Below are 25,372 nucleotides of genomic sequence, written 5' to 3'. Positions count from 1 at the left end.
TATGCCTTTTCCTTTAATAATTGTAAGGCCTCAAGCAGACAACCTCACAATGAGTCTCAGTTGTCTCACCTTTAAACTGGGGATAATACTGCTCATTACACCTAACACAAAGAGCTCTTAAATATCAAGTAAGGGAACAACTGTGAAAATGACTTATAAATTGTAAAGCATTTTACAAATATAAGGTACTGTTTTATACCAAGCAGAAACCTACCAAAGCCCTTAAGACAGTAACAATAGTTGCCACTAATGTTGTCAATAAGAACTAAAAAACTTGGATACATGTGCTCATCAGCAAAGAACATATCTTTAAGAACGTTAGGCATAGATTTGCCAAGTACCATGGGTTGTTTTTTGACAGTAGTTCCACTAACTGCTTGCATTCTTTACTCTTTATTAGGAAGCCAAAGAGGGTTCTTTAGACTCTATTTAAACACCCTAACATTTTTCTTTGCTTTTTTAAAAAACAGACCAATTACTTAGTGCAATTTCACTTATCTTGGAGTAATTTCTTCTGAGCAAATGATTCACTGATACATTTTAACACTAAATTCTTCCTTACCAATAAAGCAATGAACATACAAAATCATCCATCTTTTCTCCTCCTGTGCTGCCACTGAAAAAGAACATTTTAAAAAGTGCTTCTGTAAATGTTTTCTCATTATTTACAGCAGTCATGCTGAAGGACTAACTGTTGTTAAATTCATTTAGAAGATTAAACCATTTGATAAACTTAAAGAGGAAAATCAAATGGTTTGTTGGATTCAATACAAGGAGTGCTGTAAGGAGACAGTTAATAGTTCTCTGGCCTTTGGTGATACAGCTCTGCTTCCTCTTGCCTTTCCATTTCCTATAAATGTCTCGAGTTCAACCAGCCTCACGTGTAGCAGCAATAATCACAATTTAAAGGGATGTTAGTTTCCAGACCCAAAGGACTATTTTACCTTCTGCTCACTGGGAATTAGTATGCCTGAGGCTAGAGAAAGTCATTTAAAAGACCAAACGGTTTTCTCTTTTCATATGCAAAAGAATAATAGACAAAATGTAAATTATAGACAATTGCCCTGAGTTGTGAAATCCTTCCCAACAAACCAAAGTTTTTCCCATAAAATTTTTCTTTTGAAACACTTTCATATTCTCTCTTTAATAAAATTGCTTCTAAAGCTGAAAACAGATTAACAAACAGCATCTCCTAGGGTGATCCATCTGGTGAACCCCCCCACCCCCGACTCTCCAGGCTGTGTGTCACTGGAAAGGCCCTCGGCCTACCATGTAGAAGAGAGGCCCCAGTCTTCTGAGATGACAATAAATTGTTGCCTTTGGCTAAACTGCACACATCAAGAAAACAAACGACAAGCAGTCATTACCAAAGTCAACGAGCTTAACTCCTCCTTCTGTTGTCAGAAGAATGTTATTCCCCTTGACATCACGGTGGATGATTCGGTTATTGTGCAAATGCTGAAGGCCCTTCATGGAGTCCCATCGCCACCAAACAACAGGAAAGAGAAAAGGAAAATTTGCAATGGTTAGTTTTAAACAATTACCCTACGATTAAAATCTAATCAAAGTCCATATTAGGCTACACCTTCCTGCTATTAATACACCTTGCATATTATAGAGCAGTATTTCCCCTTGTTAATATGCTGTGGGGAGCCAACCAATGATAAACTGCCCCCTTGACCCCACCTTGAAGGACGTCCTTACCAAGAGGGCCCCGTATAAGATGTATGAGATCACTGCTTCGTCCAACCGCTGGTTGCACCTAAGTAGACTTTTGACGAGCTCAGTGACAGAGCCCCCATTACACAGCTGCAAGAGGAGGTGCCAGGAGAGAGAGACAGCAGGAGCATACATACAAAAAGAAAAGAAAAAAGACATTAAGAAAAGCCCACTAATTACTGACCTCAAGTAGTAAATTTGCAAATCACAAAACTCTAGGTTGGAACAATGAAACTTCAAATTTCCATTGCACAGTCAAATCTAGTTCTGTGTGTGTATGTGTTTGTGTATATTTATTCAAGGTGATGACTTATGATTGAAAATACAAGTCCAAAAAAGTTGACTTCTTTCTCAAGTTAAATAGCAAAGCACAAGACATTATTTAGATATTAAAAAGAGAATGCATATAACAATTATGGTGAGTTATTATTGGAAATTTTACATGTCTGTTTTAAAAAAAAATGCAGTTTGAAGAAAGGACAGAGTCAAGATGAATGCCCTTGATTCTTGGGAGGGGATAAATTTTATTTCAAATCTTCCTGTCTCCAGTGCTGGTACTGCAGACACCAGACGCCCAACCAGTAGCTCTTTCTAGAGTAGCCACTGCATGTCAGATTTATGGAATGGAGCTGCATCATATGTTCATTTAACCTTTTCATATTCAACTTTAGAAGCTCAGCAACTTCATGCTCTTTTTTTCCCCTGCAATTAAAAACACTGTAAAAGTATATCTTTCATACTTGCTCTCTGTTATGGAATATACCGAGATTTTAGATACATAAACCAGGCATATTATTTTTTCACAGCAACTTAAGGGTTTTCAAGGATAATTTTGACTAAGTGCGGAAGGCAACGTGGAGGTTTGGGTGTGCTACAAGCCATTTGAAATCAAGGGTTCTAAAGTGGTTTGAGCAGGGCTTGTATATACCTTGAAACTGTAGGCAGCATGTTGTATATTCATCTTGCACTTTCCTGCTGAGAAAATTCACAGCTCTTGTCAGATCCACAGAGCCATCCGTGTCCATATAAAGTCAAGACCCTGATTTAGAGACCTAGGTTTCCTCCTGGCACTGTGTGTGATTTGAGAAAGAGTTAACTAGTGAACAGTGGGGGTCCCTGGTTGTGGCTGCTTGAGTCAGCTGGCTTTCTGTAAGCAAGGAAATCTGAGGGAGCACAGATTAGCACCTTTCCTAAAAGAAGACACTCTTTTATCAAGGGAATAGTACATTAAGATCTATTCGACTCTAATTACAAACATTTGCAAGGTTTTAATAAATGGTGAGGAGATGTTTTTGTTTAATGAATGTATCTCTCCTTGCTACATATGGCAGATACCTTGCCCACACATTAAGAATCAAGATAAGCTGAAACTGAATCTGCCTATGTTTTTACCATGTAAGTTGGTCACAAACAACACTATTCAACTAAAAATCCAATATAGAATTGTTTGTGGGGGCTGAGTTGCTTCTGACTCTTTACATGGACTGCGGCCCACCAGGCTCCTCTGTCCATGGGATTCTGAAGGCAAGAACACTAGAGTCAGTTGCCATGCCCTCCTCTATGTGATCTTCCCAACCCAGGGATCAAAACCTCATCTGCATCTTCTGCAGTGGTAGGCAGTTTCTTTACCACTAGTACCACCTGGGAAGCCCCAGTATAGAATCAGGAATCTTTAATAAAACTATGATAAATCACTATCTCTCAGAAAGGATTCAGGAGGGAGCCAAGAACAGTGAAATGCACTGAAGGCTATAGTGGTCTGGGATTATATAAGTATCCTCAGAATCCTCTCTCCACCAATGTTTGGTGTAACTTGTTAACTCAACACCAACACCTCTCATGACCATAATATTGAGTACCGGTGTAATTTCTTCTAAAGGATTCCACATTCTTTTTATTTCAACTATGTCTTACATGACCCTGAAGGGCACATAACATTCAATGTTCAATCTAATACTCTCTTGAACAGTGAATGCATTTTCAGTGTCATGATTTATAGAAGAATCTTAAAAGCTAAGCTTTTAGTAAACATAAAATAATTTTCTCAGGACTCCCCCAATTAGATTTTATATTTCAAGGGAACAAAAACAGAAAAACGGAACAAAGAGTCAAATGATGATCACATAAGAATGCAGAACATGACAGAAGGGATGTTATGGACCCACAAAAAAAAGTCCTTCCGAGGATGATGGCATAGAGCTTGGAGAGCTTGAGAAAATAAGATTAGGGTGGGGATGCTCCCTCTTGGAAGTGGGAGTTGTATAAAGGAATCATGATGATGAAACCATTTCATATGAACCTCTTTTATTCAGAAATCTGCAGGGAGACCTCCTCACAGGAGCCTCATGCCAACAAAGGGGTATCCGTGCTGTAGAGAGGCAGTAGAGTGCAAGATCCACCCAACCTGGGATTCTAACTGTCCCTACACCTGACCTGTCTCCTGAGAAGATTGTAGGCAGGACAAGAAGCAACAGTTAGAACCAGAAATGGAGCAACGGACTGGTTCCAAATTGAGAAAGGAGTACATCAAGGCTGTATATTGTCACCTCCTTATTTAACTTCTATGCAGAGTACATCATGCAAATGTCAGGCTAGATGAAGCACAAACTGGAATTAAGATTGCCAGGAGAAATATCAACAACTTCAGATATGCAAATGATACCACTTTAATGGCCAAAAGCGAAGAGGAATTTAAGAGCTTCTTGATGAAGGTGAAAGAGGAGAGTGAAAAAGCTGGCTTAAAACTCAACATTCAAAAAACTAAGATCATGGCATCTGGTCCCATCATGTCATGGCAAATAGGTAGGGAAACAATGGAAATCATGACAGACTTTATTTTCTTGGACTCCAAAATCACTGTGGATGGTGACTGCAGCCATGAAATTACAAGATCCTTGTTCCTTGGAAGAAAAGCAATGACAAACCTAGACAGCACATTGAAAAGCAGAGACATTACTTTGCCAACAAAGGTCAGTATAGTCAAAGCTATGGTTTTTCCAGTAGTCATGTATGGATGTGAGAGGTGGACAATAAAAAAGGCTGAGCACCAAAGAATCGATGCCTTTGAACTGTGGTGTTGGAGAAGACTCTTGAGAGTCCCTTGGACAGCAAGGAGATCAAACCAGTCTATCCTAAAGAAAATCAACCCTGAATATTCATCGGGAGGACTGATGCTGAAACTCCAATACTTTGGCCACCTGACGTGAAGAGCCTACTCACTGCAAAAGATCCTGATGCTGGGAAAGATTGAGGGCAAGAGGAGAAGGGAATGACAGAGGATGAGATGGTTGGATAGCATCACTGACTCAATGGACATGAGTTTGAACAAATTCCAAGAGACAGTGAAGGACAGGGAAGCCTGGCGTGCTGCAGTTCATGGGGTTTGCAAACAGTCAGACACGACTTAGGGACTGAACAATAACAACAGCCTGCTCATGACTTGCAAGAGGTTTAGAACTTGATGCTGCACTGGCAACAAGGACAAGGCTAGAGTCTGAATGAAAAGGAGACACAGTGAAGACCCCACGATAAGGAGCATCAGGGACCTAAGACTCAGGTAGATACCAAAGGCAGACAGTAGGAGGACTCAGGGTCATCACACAGTTGGAGTGTGGTCTCATTGCCATAGGTTTACATGAGCATCTGCTATATTCAGATCCAAATGTCGCCCCAGAGAAGGACAGGAAGAGGGAAAAAGAAAACCATTTTAAAACTAAGTCCTTATCCAAGTGACTAAGCTTTGAGCTGGATTGTGAAAACGGGAAACAAACTCCCCAAACTTGTCCCTCTCCAAAGAAGTACTCAGCTGACTAAGTTTAATAGGATGAGTTCAAATCAACTGTTTCCTCTAGGCAGGCTGGGGGGGTCAAGAAAAATGTTAGGTTTAGCTATTGAAAAGAAAGTGACCTCTTGTTTCTCAGCAGTTTGTGACTGTCCAGTTAGTTACCCATTACTCAATCACGAACACTGTCCCTGCACCTCAAAGAGCTCACCATCAGGAATGGACATGTGAGTAATAAGAGTGGCAGGTGGAAGTGGAGTATGCCCAGGGGTGTGGTGGCGCTGAAGAGGAAAGGATGACTTCTGCCCTGCCAGGGTGGAGAGGGAACAGTCTGGAATTCTTCCCAGAGGATGTAACACATACAATGAATCTGAAGGACAAAGGAGCATATGGCAGGTGAACAAGAAGAAAAGCGTCCTTGGAAAAGGGACACCATGTGCAAGGAAGGGAGCACAAAAGAATGAGGTGGGTGGGAGTGTTTCTATTTGCGTGTGTGTGTCTCTGCCTGTGGGTCTGAATTCTACATACTCTGCCACTGTTGGGACAAAGGGATGGAATCTACACAGAGAGATGGGGAAGTAGAAAGGGGGACAGGGGATGCAGGTGTGCCCCGCCAAAGTGTGTGGACATTATGCACATGTATTATGGCACCATAATATACCATTGGATAGGAGTGGTAAGCTAGCAACAGGTTTTAGACAGAAGGTCTGTTCAGATTTCTAGAAAGAAGACCTTGGTAGCAGATTGGAGGGTGGGCGGAACAAGAAAACACAGGGAGCTGGACACATGTCAGAAGATGAAGCAATCAAGAGAAGCAAGGTCAATAAGTCAAGAGTCCTGAGGACAAAGAATCAGAGACAGATACAGAGTGGGTGTTGGGGGGTGGTGCTTTTATGAGATAGCATCGACAGGAATTTTTGACCAGCTGGATAGAGAAAGTTAGGAAGAGACAGAGTCTAGGGGTCTTGTGAGAATATCAGTAAAGTTCTTTGATCCTCTAAAGCCAAAGCAGTAATTGACAGGCAAAGCACCGCAACACCTTCATCAGAACCACTTCTCAGCCTGGCTTCCATCTCAGGGAGGCACGCTTTATTGAATTGCAAGTGCACTATTAAAATTCTACCCAGAGAACATTTAAATTAAATACTGGGTGGTGATCCAAGCTAACTCAAGCCTGGAATTTTCCCCTGAAATCTCATTTTAGTCTCTCTCCTGCCCTACTTTCAATCTGGCCATTTCTGCAACAAGAGCCTATTTAGTGGCATTTTAGATGGGTAGCCAACTCACAAACTTTCTTCATAGCTCTAGAACCTACGGATGGATTAAAAGCAGCCATTTTGTCAGCAGGATCAAAACTCAGCTGTGGATTTAAGAACAACAATAGAATCTGACTCAGTTGGTGCCTTTTGTTCACTAAATGTCAGAGTTTAAGAGCTGTCTGATTTCTTGTGGTTCAAAGAAACATATAATTAAACGGCTCAGGGTACCTTTAGAGGAAGCAGTACTGCGAAGTTGATAAGCCCACTAGCAAGGTTTTAAAGGGCAGCCTGTGGGTTACAGGGAAAGGACTTAGGGGACTTGGATATAAAAAAGGAAAGCGGGTACACATTGACAATTGTCTAATCAGAGTAAATATTCAGTGAAATGGACTGAACACTTTAAAAGCATGACAAGGGAACTATATTTACATGCATCAAATAATATAATCCTCTTAAAGCTGTAAGGAGGCAGCCAAGCTTCCTACCCCACCCACCCCTGAGGGTTGGCACCTGCAGCCTTTTATTCCCGCCCAAGCTGCCAGCCATCAGACTCAAATACAGAGGTAGGTCTGCATCCCTGCATTCCTCCCTACGCCCTCAGCATTCAGGAAATGTGGCAGCTGGATGCATCTTGAATTTAATGAGCATTTCGCTCCAAACCAAGAAAAACAGAAAAATCATTTACATTCCACATCTATTTTCCAAAACATCGTTGAATATTGATTCAATCACAGTATGTGCATTTGCTAAGATGGTCGTAATTTCAAGCAATAAAATGTTCCTTGCTCCATAAGCCATCAACTTTCCTCCACATTATTAAAGAATGACCCATGCAACACCGTCACCAGACCTTTATTCTAGTTGAAACTCTAACCTTCAAGTAGATCCTGTACTGGCATGTCAATTTGCCCTAAGAGGACAGAATTAGGAGGAATTTCTTTTCAATGCTCTTTTGTTCACTGGACTTGATCTTTCAAGGGTGTTAGGTTCTACAGAGGGCATAAAGCAAAAGGCAAGGATTATCAAAATTACTCTTGAAGATGCCTTAGGGAGCACCATGTTAGACAATGTCCACCTCTCAGGAAGGCCAAGCAACATAGTTTTCCTCCACACCATTGGGAGACATTGTGTTCATTTTACTGATACTAAGTAAAGTCACTGTCTTGCCCCTAGAAGAATGAAAACAATGTCACTTGAAACTGTGGAGTTCCAGTCCGGGTGGGCTGGGAGGAAGATGCTCACACTACTAGAGGCAGGAGGGCCCCAAGACCCCACCTCCTGGTTCAGCCTCTCTCCAGGGCACATCGTAGATCTGGTGGGTAGGCAGAATCACTCCAACAGTTCAGCTTCTTAGGCCCTCTTGCTGAACAAAGATAGCACATGAATATAGGGTGCAACTCAGCTGCATTTCAAAGTTCTTGCCTTCTCCACTCCTACATGTTCTGTACTTTCCTTCTGACCCCGAGGCACTCCAATGACTCTCATTCTAGAATCCAGCCAGAAACTTTCATTGAAGTCAGTGTTCTGTGCTCCAGGGCTTTCTAACCATCTCTGGCCAATCAAAACATGGTCAGACCATCAGAGTTCCACTATGACCCTGACTTGTTAACATGATAACCTTGACTCATGCCACAATATCAATGGTTTAAGGTGTTAACTTGCAATGATAGTGGGGCTTAGACTGGACTTTTTCTAGGGCCTTACATAAATAAATGCAAAATCTGAACAGAGGTATCATTTCCCCCCACTTTGGCTTAGATACTAAACTTTCACATAGAGGGAGGAAAAACAGGTTAAAAATAATTCTTTCATTTGGTTTTAAAATATAAGGAATATTTTTTTAGTTTACATTGTCACTAGCACTCTAAACGCTCAACTATTTCTTTTAAGTTGAACATATTATTTGAGCAGAAATTATAGTATTTACCAGTGGAAAGTTTTATACCAAAGGAAAACAGAAAAAAAATATATTTCATGTCTTAGCAAATACTAGGCATTTTGTCTGAATATGGAGCTTTTCTTAAAGGTCTAATTTCTAATTATATTTCATTTAGGTGAGAGTTAATAAAACTTGTAGATTTTCTGAATTTAACATTAACTAGGATAAAGCTTATTCACAAATTATCCAAAAGATTATTATGTATGTTTGTCTCCATATCTTTCTCCTATAGTAGTTGTCTGTCACTGAAGAAAGCTTTGGTTTGCTTTCTGGTAACAATTAGTAATTAATTTCAGAAATGACATTTTTATTTGCTTTTGTTTTCAGAGTTGTGGTGATTTAGAAGGGTTATTAACAACATTTTTCTATCCTCAAGAATTGCTCTGTGGAATAGCTTCTCACGGTTCCTTTTATCATATTCAGCAAGTAAAGAGCAAAGGCAGTATAAATTTAACCTCAATATACAGGATGAAGGGAGCAATATTAAACAGATCATAATTTTATTGTACAAGTTTCCTGAAGCACTCATTAAAAAGCTATAGGCGGCACAACATGGTCAAGGTACTGTGTGGACAGTCATTATCTTCCAGCAGTGTGTTTGCGTGTGTATAATCAGGAACTGCTGCCATTTCAACCAGAGAGCCAAAGTCTATTCCCTGGGCCTGACAGACAGCATCATGGGCAGCAGCAACACAGAAGGGAGAAAAGTGAAGTGCAGTCCTTCTCTGGCTCTGCCGTATAACTGGTTATGGGACGGTAGGCATGCCACTCCTTCTCTGGGTCTCTATTCCTCAACTGAACGCTAGGAGAGTGACCTGAAGGCCGAGGTCCCTGCTAGCTCTCGAAGTCCAGGAATCTGTGTCTATAAGCATACTGGAGGCACCGGACACAGCTAACCCAGGATCCTGGCATGGACGGCCCATCCCTAGACAGAAAAGACTGAGGCTATCTGGTTCCCCATGCCATCAGCTTTGACGTGGGCCAACACAACCTGCAAAAGGTATAATATCCGCATACTGTATCGCTGAGGCATGAATAACTCAGTGCGCCAGGGCAACCTCATTATCTGTACTTAGTCACCCGGAAAAAGCAAGAGGCAATCTGCGGGGAAGTATCTGCACAAGGCTCAGTTCATAGTTCTGAGCTCCTTCTCATCTTTCAAGGCCAGGTGCGGCCCTTTCCGGCTGCCTTGGCTGTGCCTGAGGGGCTAACATTCGGTCACTGCTCATGGGGAAGAGCACTTGTCCTCCTGGTGATGGCAGGTCTGAGCAGCCTACCCACCCACCTGGTCAAATGGAGGGAGGGACAGTCCCTTTTCAGGCTCTGGAAAACCCCTGGGAGGTCCAGTTTTCTATATCTGAACACAGAGTCTTTTTAAGTCAGGGTAAAATAAAAAGAAACTAAGACTTCTTGGTCACTGTACTTATATTATTAAGTGATAATCAGGTTTAAAACACTGAGGTCTTACAGAGTTTAAGAAGAATATAACCCTAGAGACCCTAGAAATTATTATTTCAGAGACCCTAGAAATATTACTTTCCATATTGCATGATAATAAGCATTTAAAAATTACCCCAGGTGGGATGCATGAGACAAGTGCTCGGGCCTGGTGCACTGGGAAGACCCAGAGGAATCGGGTGGAGAGGGAGGTGGGAGGTGGGATCGGGTTGGGGAATACGTGTAACTCTATGGCTGATTCATATCAATGTATGACAAAACCCACTGAAATGTTGTGAAGTAATTAGCCTCCAACTAATAAAAAAAAAAGAGAGAGAGAAAAAATTAATGTTAATAATATTCTAGAGCTTTGTATGCAGGATAAAATCTGTAATATCCCCAGGGAAGGAGTGGGGGATAATAAAATCCAAAAGATGATACTATGAGAACATGCTATGTGATGTAACCTGCCAACTAAACAGACAAAGATGATTTCTAAAAACCAAAATCCCTTACATCTTTATTCTGAAGAGCACAATTAATATGACAGAAATGTTCCTTACGGATTATCCCATCTGAATATAACAAATGAATTTCTCATACATGGTTGCTCTGGCATCCAATATATATTGTCTCATGACCAGGCCCTCCCAGAGCCAGACGGGAGGTTTTCTACAAAAGACCCCAGACAGTAAATCCAGGACTGACCTCCCCTTTGTTGCTTCTCTCTTAAAACTTACACACATGTCCCCATGCTCATGGATCACATGTGTGACCTCAGGAACAGAGGCTGGTTCAGAGGGGTGGAGTCTAGGACAGATGAGGGTGGGCCTCGTGAGCATGAGGCAATACAACAGACCTGCCCTAATATACTAATTTCACATGCTGTCACTGCATTGTTGCCATGTTAGTCCCATGGAGGAATTGTATTTGTGGGGAATGGACTCTTTTGCACCCAGTTACACACATTCAATTCCATTAACAAGGTAGAAAGAAGGCAAGACTATAGTGGATACAGTGATGCTGTCTTCAGACTGTCTCTTCAAAGCATATGTTGCCAGGAATATCAGCTGCTCCCTGCTCCCAAGTCTCAGAGGCATCTCTCACCAGGAATTGTGCCTAGCTACAGGGAACTTCCTCCCCCAAGGCCACATGCCCACCCAGGGTGGCATGCACCCAGTGATTGGCTGATGCAAAGATAAAATACAGGATGACCCTACAAGAGCATCCCAGGTCTTCTCCCTGAGGATGGGCTGAGGCCTCTATTACAACTACACTGATGTTTCCTGTCTCCCTTCTCCAATCCCACCTTCTGTCCAGGTCTAGCCCCAAGAAGAGGAACTCTCCAATAACCTTCCATAAACAACTGTCAGAGTTTATTTTCAGGAAATCCAACCTGAGATGAGGATTAATGACCATGAATGGGCTGATTCAAATTTGGCGAGCAAGTAAACCTTGGGTTAACAGCTTTTGAAAATGAGCTGCAATCAGTTAGAACATGTTTTCTGTGAAGTTTTCCTAGCCTGGAGTAGAAAACAACCTTTTCCAACTGTATTCTTGTATTCATTGTATTAGAAAAAAAGATTATTAAAACCTCAGAAGCAGAGAAACATGCACATTTTCAGCACACAGCCTACCTGTAAGAACATAGAGAATACCATATCTGGTAAGGTACCTGTGATATGCAGGAGAGATCATTTCCCCCAAATGTGCATCTTATACTATTTAGGCAATAACGTGTCTGCTCACCCCTGGTGTGCTGTCTGAATCGATGGTCACCCAACGGGAGTCTCTTACCTCCAGGACCAGCCACAGCTGTCCTCCCACACAGTGATCCGCTTTGTAAAACATCCCGTAAAACTTTACAACATTGGGATGATTCGGGAGAAACTGCAAAATGTTGTATTCTGCCTCAATCTCTTCATCCATATCCTATATAGGGTAAAAAAATGAATGCTGGGTCCATATAATGTGTGAGGTAGGGTACAGGACTGATACCATGATCAGGTAACCTGTTAATAAAGCATATTTAGTCTGCATTTTTTATGTCATCATTACCATATCTTGAAAACACCTAACAATGAACATGTAGATACCAACTAAAGCCTTCTAATTGTTATATCAATAAAATGTCTTCATTATATATCTTTAATAATAATATCATAAATATCTTTTTAAAATTTAAAAATGTCTGAATTTTCAAATCAATTAAGGAGAAGTAGCACAAAGGGATCCAACCAGGATACAACACTTATAACCTCACTGTGCTTGTGGACAGCATTGTAAGCTGAGTGTCCAGTGCTCTGAATTATGGATGCCAGGCTAAGATGACTGAACACCACAAGTCTGGGCCACTTTGTAACTTACAGAGAGACCAGACTCTGTGTAAACCCAAAACATCACTCTTTACAAGAGAATAACTGTTGAAGAGCCCTGGGGACTAAAACCAAAACTAAAACTAAAACTGAAATGGACAAAAGAGAAAATCAAAGGAACTTTTGAATCCAAATGAAGTCCCTTCATTTAGATGGGCCAGGGAGTCATAACTCATTTTGAGATATCATGCCAGGTTTCACTATCTCTAGAAAATCACCCCCAGAATCAAGAAGGAAGTTGAAAATTCAGTGTGCATGAAACCCTATATTGCGGTTACTTACACTGATTGGATCTAGAATTTTTACTGCAGCCAGGCTCCCATCTTTCTTATTAGTCACCTTGTAGACCTTGCCATAGGTGCCTTTACCTATGGTCTCTATAATTTCCCAAGTATCTGTGGGATCTGGAAGCGATTCAAGTCCAAGCATCGTGGCGTTGTAATGAAACAATCCATACAGATGTCTCCTGGTGGGAAGAAAAGCTTGTTATGAGCAACAGATCACAGGATTAGTGTCAGTGGGCTTTTGAAACAAGAATATTTTTATTTCTTAACCAGCAACCTTGTGGTACTGTCCTTGTTTTAACTGTCCCCTTGTACTTTAAGTAGATTTTTTTTTAAGGGATTTGAAGCCTCTTTAAGAAATGGGGGTAGAAGATAGAGGGTGGGTAGCATGGCTCTGGAACATCTTACAAAACACAATTCTAAAAGGAGAGATTATATCCACACAGAAGGAGGGAGTAAAAGGGCCAAAGAGGATGTCCAGTCATGACCAGACAATCCCTTTCTAGGTTGCTAGTAGTGGCTGCTGATGCCAGGAAAAAAATCTGAAAGTCTCAGGTCTGAGATCTTTACAGCCAGATTATGTAACCTTGACCAGGTCTCTCTAATGGTCACTAGAAACTAGCATCCAGCCTCTATGTGCAAAGTCTGGGCTGTTAGGAAAGAGGATCTGGTGCCTGTACAAATCCCTATGTCCCTGTCCTTTCAGAAAGCTTATGTTAAATCTTCCAGGACTCCCTTGAGTCTCGAAAGGCTGGCTCAAGAGTTAATGATTAGGAAATGTGAAGATGTAGAAACAAAGAATAGCTATCTGGCCAAGAATCTGGTAACAACTTAGACTATAAATCTGCCACATAGCAGAAACACTAAACTCCCAGATCGCTGAAAGATATGGATAAAAGCCTGACACACATTTCTGAATTGCTTCTACAGGAAGAAGACCTCAACCAGATGAAAACTGCTGACCACAAGAACAGAGATTCTAGACTGGTTGAAACCAGAAAGCTGAGGGTGCTTGCAACTTCACCTTGATGCCAACTGATTCGAGATGCTTGTGCACAAGTTGATCACACACCCTCCCTCACACTGCCTTTAAAACTCCTTCCCCAAAGCCATCAGGGAGTTCAGGTCTTTTGGGCGTCGGCTGTCTGTTCTCCTTGTTTGATGCCCTGCAGAAAACATTGAACTTTCTTTCACCACACCCCAGCGTCAGTGGATTGGCTCTGGGGTGAGCAGGTAAGAGAACCTAAACTGGGTCTGGTGATAGCATCAGTCAGCACACAGTATCCATCATCACCCAGGTCTTAGATCCTGCAAGGATTAGCCAAGCCCAGACCCCATCCACATAGCAACAGCCTACTGTGGGAATCACACTGAACGGCTAACCGGAAGCTGCAAGCTCACCCCACCTTAGCAGTATTCTATCTAATAAGGACTTGGCCCTGTAAAGTTCAAGTACTTTAAAGTACCAGCAGCAAGCTTGGCAGGCAAACAAAGTCACCCTAGACTGGTCCCATGAAAAAGCCCCTTCAAGTATAGTTACTCCAAGGCTGGAAAAGGGGTCTCAACCCCAGGCTGCTTCTAACCTCAGGAGATGGGCCATTAGACTCCAACAGGAACCACAGCATCCAGTCCCCAGGTGTCCACCTGGAGTGAGCCTTCTGCCTCAGGCTGGGCAATCCAAATTCCACTTCTCATTATCTTCCAGACTGCATTCACTCAAGAAACAGCCTTTTGACTTGGAACAAAAATCCACTTTTTATCATTACCCTATCTGATAAGGGCATTTCAAAGATATTGAAAACCATTACCAAAACCAAACAAAATCCCAGTATCTGTGGTATTGATACTGGGAGGGAATCTGTCTTTCCAGAGTCCACCTGGCAGGCATTTCATGCTCTGAAGGGGTCTCCAACCAGCACCTTGAGAGCCCAGGCCAGGCTCACCCTGGGCTGAGACAATGACTCTAAAAGGTCAGGTGGTCAAACAACTCCTGATTTTCATCTTCTGGTTTCAAGATTATAACAGACTCTAACCTTTCCCCTTGGCCAGTGTTTCCTAAAATCCACCTTTCTCAGCACATGTTTCACAATTCTTGCAATATATGTATGCTACCTGTGCTATTAGCTACTAATTTAAATTACTTGCTTTTTTACATAAATAAATGTCTTATGGCTTTTATTTTTTTTTGTTGCCCACAGACTGCTGGGAGAAATATCAACAACCACAGATATACAGATGATACCACCCTAATGGCAGAGAATGAAGAGAAACTGAGAGCCTCTTGATGAAAGTGAAAGAGGAGAGTGAAAAAGTTGGCTTAAAGCTCAACATTCAAAAAACTAAGATCATGGCATCTGGTCCCATCACTTCATGGCAAATAGATGGGGAAACAAAGGAAACAGTGACAGATATTTATTTCCTGGTCTCCAAAATCATTGTGGGCAGTGACTGCAGCCATGAAATTAAAAGATGATTGCTCCTTGGAAGAAAAGCTGTGACAAAGCTAGACAGTATGCTAGAAAGCAGAGACATCACTTTGCCAACAAAGATCTATGCAGTCAAAGCTATGGTTTTTCCAGTAGTCATGTACGGATGTGAGAGTTGGACCATAAAGAAGGCTGAGCACCAAAGAATTGATGCTTTTGAACTGTGGTGTTGGAGAAGACTCTTGAGAGTCCCTTGGACTGCAAGGAGATCCAACCAGTCCATCCTAAAGGAGATCAGTCCTGGGTGTTCATTGGAAGGACTGATGCTGAAGCTCCAATACTTTGGCCACCTGATGCGAAGAGCTGACTCATTGGAAAAGACCCTGATGCTGGGAAAGATTGAGGGCAGGAGGAGAAGGGGACGACAGAGGATGAGACGCTTGGATGGCATCACCAATTCAATGGACATGAGTTTGTGCAAGCTCCAGGGAAGCCTGGTGTGCTGCAGTCCATGGTGTCACAAAGAGTTGGACATGACTGAGGGGCTGAACGACAATAACAACACGGCATGTAGGATCTTAGTTCCTCGACCAGGGATCAAACCCACACCCCCGGCAATGGAAGTCTGGAGACTTAATCACCGGGAAGTTCTACATATATCTTTTAAAGGCACTTCATATCCCTACCCTAAATCATTTGCCATGTATCAAAATTAACTATGAAAAGATGATTATACTAAAAACAACAGTTGTTCAAGTACAGCCAGAGACTGCTGCCCCTGTTCTTTCGGGGAAAAGAAGGAGATCATGGAGTGATGGGGTAGAGTTAAAGACTAGCACAAACTTTTCCCTTAATCTCATCAGAAGACAAGAAAAACAATTAGCAAGTGAGCAGTTTTGTCTCTATGTAATTCAGTGTCCTTTACTGCAAGATCCTCAAAACCTCTGAACACCTTGGGAACGGCTCTTCAGCTCAGCTTCTACAAAAGCGAAAGGCAGTGAAACTGGGGATGTCGATTAAAGCCAGACAAGTGGGGATGGGGAGGGTACTGAGATGTGCTTCCTGGAGAGAAGAATCTGGCGCATCGGCGTGGGTAGAATTACTTTATACACACCAGGACAGGCCCTGTTTCTCCACTTGCATCTGGGCTCAGCGCCACTGACACAGAGGTGTTGAACCAAAATGTCTGCGTGATCCAGGCCCTGCCCTGCCTAGCCCCAAGATTTGCCTAGTAGCGCATCTCTCTGGGCCTCAGTTTCCTCACTGGCATGGTGGGGCTGCTTCTGCCACCCACTTCACATTGTGGCTATGAGCCTAAGAGGAGGAAGACAGAACGAAGGGAACGAGTGCTCGACCAGCGACAGCTGCTGTCACAAAGGCTCAGCACCATGTTCTGCCTCAGCATTGGCAGGACAGTTTCTTGTTCTGTTTTATTTTACCCTCAGCCACAAACCAAATGAGAACCAAATTTGCTCGGCTCCAATCAGTTATCCATTTCCAACAAATGGCAAGAATTCGGTGTATGCAAGTGAAGCGAAATCATAGAGCCCGTGGCAGTGGGAGGGGACCCTGGAGGCCCTCGAATCAAGTGGTTTCCTGATGACTTGGGGCCATGAAACCCTTTTGTTAAGTTAAATCTTACTTAGCATGCTGATGGATAAGCTGAGAGAAGCAGTGTCCTTCTGGCTGAGGGAGGCTGGGGAAGCAGGTGTCTCCACTGTGCCTCCCATGGGGGACCAGAGGGAGCACCAACCCCCTGGTCTGCTCGCAGCTGCTGGGTTCAGCACTGCGAGTCCTGTAGCCTGGAAACCTCAGAACTAGGCAAACCAGAAGAGTCTGTCACCCTAGACTCTGGGATCTTCTCTGAGCACTATTAGAAAATCACTGATTAAGTAGCCTCCACCATCACCATCTCATCCCCTGCTATGGTTAAATTGCAACTTCCCTTCACCCCAATTCATATGACTGTATGGGTGTATGTGTTCGTCTCAGTCGTGTCTGACTCTTTGCAACCACATGGACTGTAGTCCACCAGGCTCCTCTGTCCATGGAATTTCCCAGGCAAGAATACTGATGTGAGTTGCCATTTCCTTCTCAGAGGATCTTCCTGACCCAGGGATCGAACCTGGGTCTCCTGCATTGCAGATGGATTATTTACTGTCTGAGCCACCAGGAAAGCCTGCCCCAGTTCATATATGGTGAAGTTCCAATCCCCAGTACCTCAGAATGTATTTGGAGATAGAGCCTTTAAAGAGGTAATTAAGGTAAAATGAGGTTATGGGGCGGAGGGGTGGGAGGAAGTTAATCCATATGACCAGTGTCCTTTAAAAAAGAAATGAGGGCACAGACACACAGAAGAAAGACTCTGTAACAGAGGGACGAAGGTCATCCTCAAGCCACGAGAGAGCCCTCAGAAGGAACCAACTTTGCTGACATCTTGGTTTGGGCTACTAGCCTCCAGAATTTTGTAGAAATAAATTTCTGTTATTTAAGCCACCCAGTCTGTGGTACTTTGGTATAGGAGTCCTACCTAGCTAACTAATGGGTTTCCCTGCTGGCTCAGTTGGTAAAGAATCTACCTGCAATGCAGGAGACCTGGGTTCGATCCCTGGGTTGGAGAGATCCCTTGGAAGAGGACATGGCAACTCACTCCAGTTTTCTTGCCTGGAAAATTCAATGGACAGAGGATCCTGGCAGGCTACAGTCCATGGGGTTGCAAAGAGTCAGACATGACTGACTAAGTGCGTGTGTGGGCTCGCGTGCACACACACACACACACACTAATTTACAGACTCTCAATCTACATACAAAACTAAAGTCCAGGTTGGTGACAGGACTGTGTAGGGGCAGTACAGGAATGGGAATCCAGGCTTTTCTAAACCCACATAATAGAATTAAGGGAATCCTCTGATTAGCAATGGTGCTCTCTGACCAACTGCACCAAATACTGAACAGTTCTGTGAGGGAGATGCTTCCCACATGGAAGCCAAACGCGTCACAGACCTAATAGACAGTGCTCTCTGCACTCTGCAAAACAAGAAAAACTCACCAGAGGGAATCATCTACAGTCGACACCAGTAATGGGTGAGCGGGAGGCAGACCCACCAGGTTCCAGTGCCACGTCCATCATGTTGATCTGGACATTCATTCACAGACAGGGTTAAATAAAGGTGCAACAGAACAGGCACACACTAATAGGCTTGCCAGTCTGCTGTCTTTAAAATCAATACCCGACTCTATAAACTCTCTGATGATTGATTAAATAGCCAGCCCAAACAGTGGCTGCTTCTACAGCCCCATAAACGTGGTGATAATCTGCTCGGGGAGGCTGCCCTACAGACAGCCCTGCTCCTGGCCAGAATGTTAACCTTGAGGGGTAGACGGTGCTTCTGCCTATGTCTGTGCCCAGGGCCTCATGTAATTAGCCAGGAGTAACCAAAGAAGGGTCAGGAGCAGTTTGGAGTAAGAGGGATGAACGTGGGACTGCAGTTTCCTGCGTCTCCCACATGAGGTCTCCATCATTTATTTAAACACAGAATTAAAGAATGACCTCAGGAGATTTGGCTTCCCTGAGAGCTCAGCTGGTAAAGAATCTGCCTGCAATGTAGGAAACCCCAGTTCAATTCCCGGGTCAGGAAGATCCCCTGGAGAAGGGATAGGCTACACACTCCAGTATTCTTGGGCTTCCCTTGTGGCTCAGCTGGTAAAGAATCTACCTGAAATGCTGAAGACCTGGGTTTGACCCCTAGGTTGGGAAGATCCCCTGGAGAAGGGAACACCTATGCACTCCAGTATTCTGGCCTGGACAATTCCATGGACTGTGTAGGCCATGGGGTTGCAAAGAGTTGGACATGACTGAGAGACTTTCACTTCACTCAGGAGACTTGAAATATCAAGTTACATGGGTTGCTCTCAATGCAAAACAAATAGGACAAATCTATCTGGGAAGGTGTGAGTGATGGCATTTATCAGCATGAGACGGGCTCATGCAGTTTACACCCCAATTCATATTTCTTATGGGCCTGGACATGTCTGTAGTGTGGCTGTTCTAGAGTGAAGGCTTGATGAATACCCTTTGATGTTTTATGTAGTAATACTACGGAAGTCAATACCACAAACAGATTTCTGATCAAACTCACTACTCTCTCAGAGCAAGATTCTGCTGTCTCTTCTCCTCCTGTGGCATCCAAACCCTTTCACTATGGGGAAAAGCTATCAGCAAGGCAAAGAAGACATCACTTACGGAAGAAATCTCCATCCAGTATATAAGGGTAACATAGGTATTAAAGGAATGTTTCCCTACCTTTGTCCACGCATCACAATTAACAAAATATCTAGGATATATCCAACTTCTCATTACTTAAGCCACCAGATAGATAGATAGAAAAGCAGACAGATATTTAATAAGAGACTTTAAACAATGGGGCTTCCCTGTGGTTCAGATGGTAAAGTGTCTGCCTGCAATGCAGGAGACCCAGGTTCGATCCCTGGGTTGGCAAGATCCCCTGGAGAAGGAAATGGCCACCCACTCCAGTACTCTTGCCTGAAAAACTCCATGGACTGTTGCCTGAGGAGCCTGATTGGCAACAGTCCATGGAGTCGCAAAGAGTCGGACACGACTGAGCGACTTCACTTTAAACAACAAGGTCCTACTATATCTCACAGGGAACTATATTCAGTATCTTGTAATAACCTATAATGAAAAAACTCTGAAAAAGAACACACATAAATATTTACATGTATATATAACTAAGTCACTTTGCTGTATTCCAGAAACCAAGACAACATTGTAAACCAACCATACTTCAATAGAAAGAAAAAAGAGACTTTATCTTTGTGGTAACAGAATCCCTTAGAAGTTAAGAACAATAGTCTTTGTTTTGTTTTGTTTTTAGAAGGCAATCTCCTAGAGTCATAGGCCGTGCCTCTTTGCAGCAGTTGGGAAAGTAGGCTGTCAATAATATTCTTCCTGTTGATAAGACAGATGGACTGAACATGACCGCTGTTTGCAACTAAGAGCAGGGGAAGGTCTTGATCCACCAGAGAACAGCTCAGCTCCAGAACCTTCTACCACAAGAGAGGGGCCCCTCGCCCAGGTTACACGTCGTACTGCAGTGAGGAGTTCCCATGTGGCTGTAAACTCATAGCACATCTGCTGCTTTATCTTAGCAGGATTGAATGTCTAAAGACTTCCTGAGGAGTTCTGGTTACAATTATCAGCAGAGGACACACTTTAAAAAATAAGCCAATGTATTCCAAGCTTCAGTTCAGTTCAGTTCAGTTGCTCAGTCGTGTCCGACTCTTTGCGACCCTGTGAATCACAGCATGCCAGGCCTCCCTGTCCATCACAAACTCCCAGAGTTTACTCAAACTCATGCTTAGGTTGTGTCAAACATTACACCATAGAAATTTAAATTCCACACATTCTTAGCAATCACAAAGGAAAGTCAGGCAACCTGATGGAAGAACACCCTAAGAAAGAGTGTTGCCAAAAAAATTAAAGCTGAATCTGATCAAACTTCTAGATTACCAATTTACAGGAATAACACAGGTCAGGGCAACATGCTAGACAACACCATGGGTGTACAATAAGCAAAATCCAGACTCTCAGTAAGAAATGCTGTAAGACAAATGACCTAACTCTTCAAAAAATGAACTGTAAATAAAAATTTAAAAATTGAAAGGGAAAACCTCAGGATTAAAAGGTGCTTATGACTTATGATACATACCAAATATAAAATAAACTGGATTCACAAAAACAAACTTAAAAAAAATAACAGTTATGAGATTATTAGGACACAGACTAGTTATTTGATGATATTAAAGAAATATTGCTAATTATTTTAGCTGTGAATACTATATTTGTGGCTGTATTTTTAGTCCTTATCTTTTATCAATACATCCTGAAATATTTACAGGTACAACAATATGTTGTCTGGAAAAATATGAGTGGAAAAAATGCAGGGCATACATGACACAGATTGACCATGGGAGATTATTAGTGAAGCTACGTACATGAAGGTTCATAATCATGTTCTGTTTACATTTGTACGTTTTTCAATTCCCTATTTTGGAGATTATAAAAAGTTTTAAAACTTCTGTGTAACTAATGTACGTCGGCATATATTCTGATATTCATACACCTGGTCAATCCCACCTCTCCCTGAACCACTTCCTCACAGTGGATGATATTCTATAAAAATGTCTCTGGACAGCTACATGTAAAAGAATGAAATTAGAACATTCTCTAACACCACAGGGGCTTCCCACTTGGTGCTTAGTGGTAGAGAATCCTCCTGCCACTGCAGGAGACATAAGAGATGCTGGTTCGATCCCTGGGTCAGGAAGATCCCCTCAGTAAAGAAATAGCAACCCACTAACACCACATACAAAAAGTAAACTCAAAACGGGTTAAAGACCTACATGTTAGACCAGATATTATAAAAGTCCTAGAGAAGAACATAGGTAAAACACTATTTGACATAAATCACAATATTCTTTTGGCTCCATCTCCTAGAATAATGGAAATGAAAACAAAAATCAATAATTGGGGCCTAATTAAACTTTAAAAACTTTTGCACAGCAAAGGAAATCATAAACAAAATGAAAAGACAGCCTACAGAGTGGGGGAAAATATTTGCAAATGATGCAATTGACAAGGGATTAACCTCCAAAATATACAAACAGCCCATGCAACTCAATTAAAAAAAAAAACCAAATAACCCAATCAAACATGGGCAGAAGATCTAAATAGACATTTCTCCAAAGAAGACATACAGATGGCGAAAAGGTACATGACAAGATTCTCAACACAACTAATTATTAGAGAAATGCAAAGCAAAACTACAATGAGGTATCACCTCACACTGGTCAGAATGGCCATCATCAAAAAGTCTACAATTAAGGAATGCTGGAGAGTGGGTGAAGAAAAAGAAACTCTCCTACACTATTGGTGGAATTGAAAAACTGTTGTAGCTGTTATGGAAAACAGTATGCAGGTTCCCTAAAAAAATAAAAAAGTAGAATTACCATATGATCCAGTAACCCCACTCCTGGACAGAGAAAAACCATAATTTGAAAAGATACAGGCACTCCATATTCATTACAGTACTATTTACAATAGCCAAGATATGGAAGCAACCTAAATATCCATTGACAGATGAATGAATAAAGAAAATGTGGCATATTTATACAATGGAATATTACTCAGCCATAAAAAATGAAATAATGCCATTTGCAGCATGGATGCACCTAGAGATAATCATGATAAGTGAAATAAGCCAGACAGAGAAAAACAAATATCATATGATATCACTTATATGTGGAATCTAAAAAAATGATGCAGAAAAACTTACATACAAAATAGAAACAGACCCACAGACACAGAAAAAAAATTTATGGTTACCAAAGGCAAAAAGGAGGGAGGGATAAATTCAGGAGTTTGGGATTAATATATACATACTATACACTTAAAATAGATAACCACCAAAAACCTACTATATAGCACAGGGAACTATACTCAATATTCTGTAATAACCTTTATGGGAAAAGTATCTGAAAAAGAATAGATATGTGTATATGTATAACTGAATCACTTCACTGTATGCCTGCAACTAACACAACATTATAAATCTATATTTCAACAAAAATAAATTAATTTCTTTAAGTCTCAAAGTCTCATGTGGGCTAGCACTGGAGTCATTAAGAAACAGTAAACCACCAATATAAGATCAACAACAAAACACTTTGATTCTAAAGCACCCACACTCGTATTGTCCGAAAATCACCTTTCCAGTCTGCCTCTAGGTGACCGAGGCACGGTCAGTCCCCCTCAGTGGCTGATGTCCCAGCCCAAACTGCCACTAAATGCAGAACTGTAGTTACGAGAAACTAATGAACCGCTGAATGGCATAGGAAAATCAATAGGCAGAAGAAGGCAAGTGACCTTCTTCTGCCCGTCCAACGCCTGTTCTTTTTTCCTGAAGGAGGAAGAGAGAAAGAACATCAATACACAGACACTGAAATAAATAAAAAGGCTCATCACCAAAAAGATCTGTGATCTTTTCCCTCTGGTCTCTGAAAAAGGACTGCCCAATGGCCTGAAGCTGAATCTGCCCAAGGCTAAATGCAGAGTCACTAACTAGCCGGGTGGGTGGCCCCTAAGCAGCCGGTGAAAGGCCTAGAGGGAAAATGAAGGATAGTCCAAGGTGAGCCTTGGCTTTGGCAATAAAAGGAATCCACAAAACAAATTTCACATGGTGCCCTTAAAACTGATGTGTTGAGTGAAAAAGAAGGAAAAAAACTAATCCAAAGAAAAACGGTCCTCCTGATAAATTCCCTACTCATTCACCTGTGTCTTTTCAGAGGCCCTATGAGCTGATACACCACAAGGGGTCAAAAGCAAATAGATGAGCTCAATTCTTCCAGGGCTGAAGTGAGCACTAAATATCCTCACTGTGAAGTGTGGCCATTTCTTCCATGTCCTACTGCTCTTACCTTGTGCTTTTGCCCATCACCTCTGTGGATTAATAAAAAATTAGACTTGGGCTTTCAAGGTGACTGCACATCAACAGTAGGTCATAGATTAGCCCGTGTGTGCTCAATCACTAAATCGTGTCCAACTCTTTGTGACCCCATGGACTGTAGCCTGCTAGGCTCCTCTGTCCATGGGATTGTCCAGGCAAGAATACTGGAGTGGGGTGCCATTTCCTCCTCTAGGGGATCTTCCTGACTCGGGGATCAAACCCACGTCTCCTGTGTCTCTTGCATTAGCAGGTGTATCCTTTACCACTGAGCCATCTGAGAAGCCCATTAGATTAGCCCAAGTTATTATAAAATTTATTGTTTGTGCATTTAGTAAGTAGTTATTAAATGCCAATTGTGTGCAAGCCTTGGACTAGGTTCTATAAGGAAGAATAGGAATCAGCTTTGGTTTTAAGGTTCCAAGCTTGCTTACAAAAACTTTATGACTTCTGGGTGAGAAGGAAGAGTAAAGTCAGGTATCAAGTTTCTCTAAAACTAAATGAATGAATATTGTTAACAGCAAAAAATTGAGATCCAACAAAGAAAACGAAAATGTACAGCACTAATCAAACAAAAGACGGGATGCAATTTCATGCCATAATCTTTGAAAAGTAGCATTTGGGGAAAGCGAGAGATGGAAGATCCCAGGAGTAACTGCTATTCTTAGCTCAGCTCTCTCTCTTCTCCCAGAAGAGTGGTGAGTTTGAGAGATGACAGTTAGACAAAATTCTGAAAAACCTTAGTAACACTCTTTTTAGAGAGAATTAGAGGGATGAATTAGCAGCAGAGAAATGGGTCCAGGCTCATCACTTATATATGCAGTAAGAATTTAAGAACCTTTTGCTTACATCACTCAAAACTAGGCTTTATGGGTCATTAAAAGAAGTAAAAGAAATGATCAGGCTGTGTTCTAAAACAAGTTACATTTCCAAAGATACGCAGGAAAAGATGCCTCCTGCCAAGCAGAGTAATGCTAGCACAGCACTTTTAAACAATATTTCGGAGAGAAGAGCAAAGTCAGTATCAATCAAGCATGACTTCCCCAATGTCCAATACCCGCACATCAGAGGGCAAAATGAACAGTCGAGACAGACAGATGTTTCCTGGTAAAATTAACTGAATATCAAGGCAGAGAGAGAATTTTTCAGGTACAGAGGACAGATACACACACACACACACAAATCCATACCCCAAAACAAAACGAAAAGCAAACAGAACAGAAGCTCAGGTTTCTCCCCACACCAACACTCAATACTCATTAGAGGAATATCTGTAATCTATGTGTACAGTAGTCTGAGGGAGAAAAAGGTGTGAACATTTTTATATTTAGCCAAAGTGTTATTCAAGAATAGAGACAATAAACATTTTCAGACATGAAAGAGCTCAGTAATTTCGTGACTCCTACTTGAAAAAAAAATAACTTGAGTTCAAAACTGAGCAAAGAGATAAAGGTGGAGGAAAAAGTCTGATAGGGATATCTGAAATTATTTATATTTAGAAATGATACAAAGCAGCAGTAGGAAGTACATTTACAGAGGGAACTGTTATATATTTTAATAATAAAAAAAATAGTAAACCAAATTAACAAGAGGGGGAAAGTTTCTCTACTTTCTAAAAGATGATAAATCA

At 41.8% G+C, this 25,372-nt stretch overlaps 1 protein-coding gene across 1 annotated transcript in view; it reads right to left on the bottom strand.

The window, feature by feature from the left end:
* Positions 1-25,372, bottom strand: part of MYO3B (myosin IIIB) — a 476,002-nt gene that overhangs the window by 391,753 nt on the left and 58,877 nt on the right. The window contains exons 4-7 of the mRNA XM_043487760.1: positions 12,793-12,976; positions 11,933-12,067; positions 1,705-1,809; positions 1,368-1,467 (exon numbers count right to left, since the gene is read on the bottom strand). Coding sequence (XP_043343695.1) covers positions 1,368-1,467; positions 1,705-1,809; positions 11,933-12,067; positions 12,793-12,976 — 524 coding nt within the window. The remainder of the gene's footprint in view (positions 1-1,367; positions 1,468-1,704; positions 1,810-11,932; positions 12,068-12,792; positions 12,977-25,372) is intronic.

This window comes from Cervus canadensis, chromosome 15, assembly GCF_019320065.1.
Source record: "Cervus canadensis isolate Bull #8, Minnesota chromosome 15, ASM1932006v1, whole genome shotgun sequence".
Lineage (NCBI taxonomy): Eukaryota > Metazoa > Chordata > Mammalia > Artiodactyla > Cervidae > Cervus > Cervus canadensis.
The sequence above is the reverse complement of the archived record's forward strand: the minus strand, read 5'-3'. Positions and strand labels throughout refer to the sequence as shown.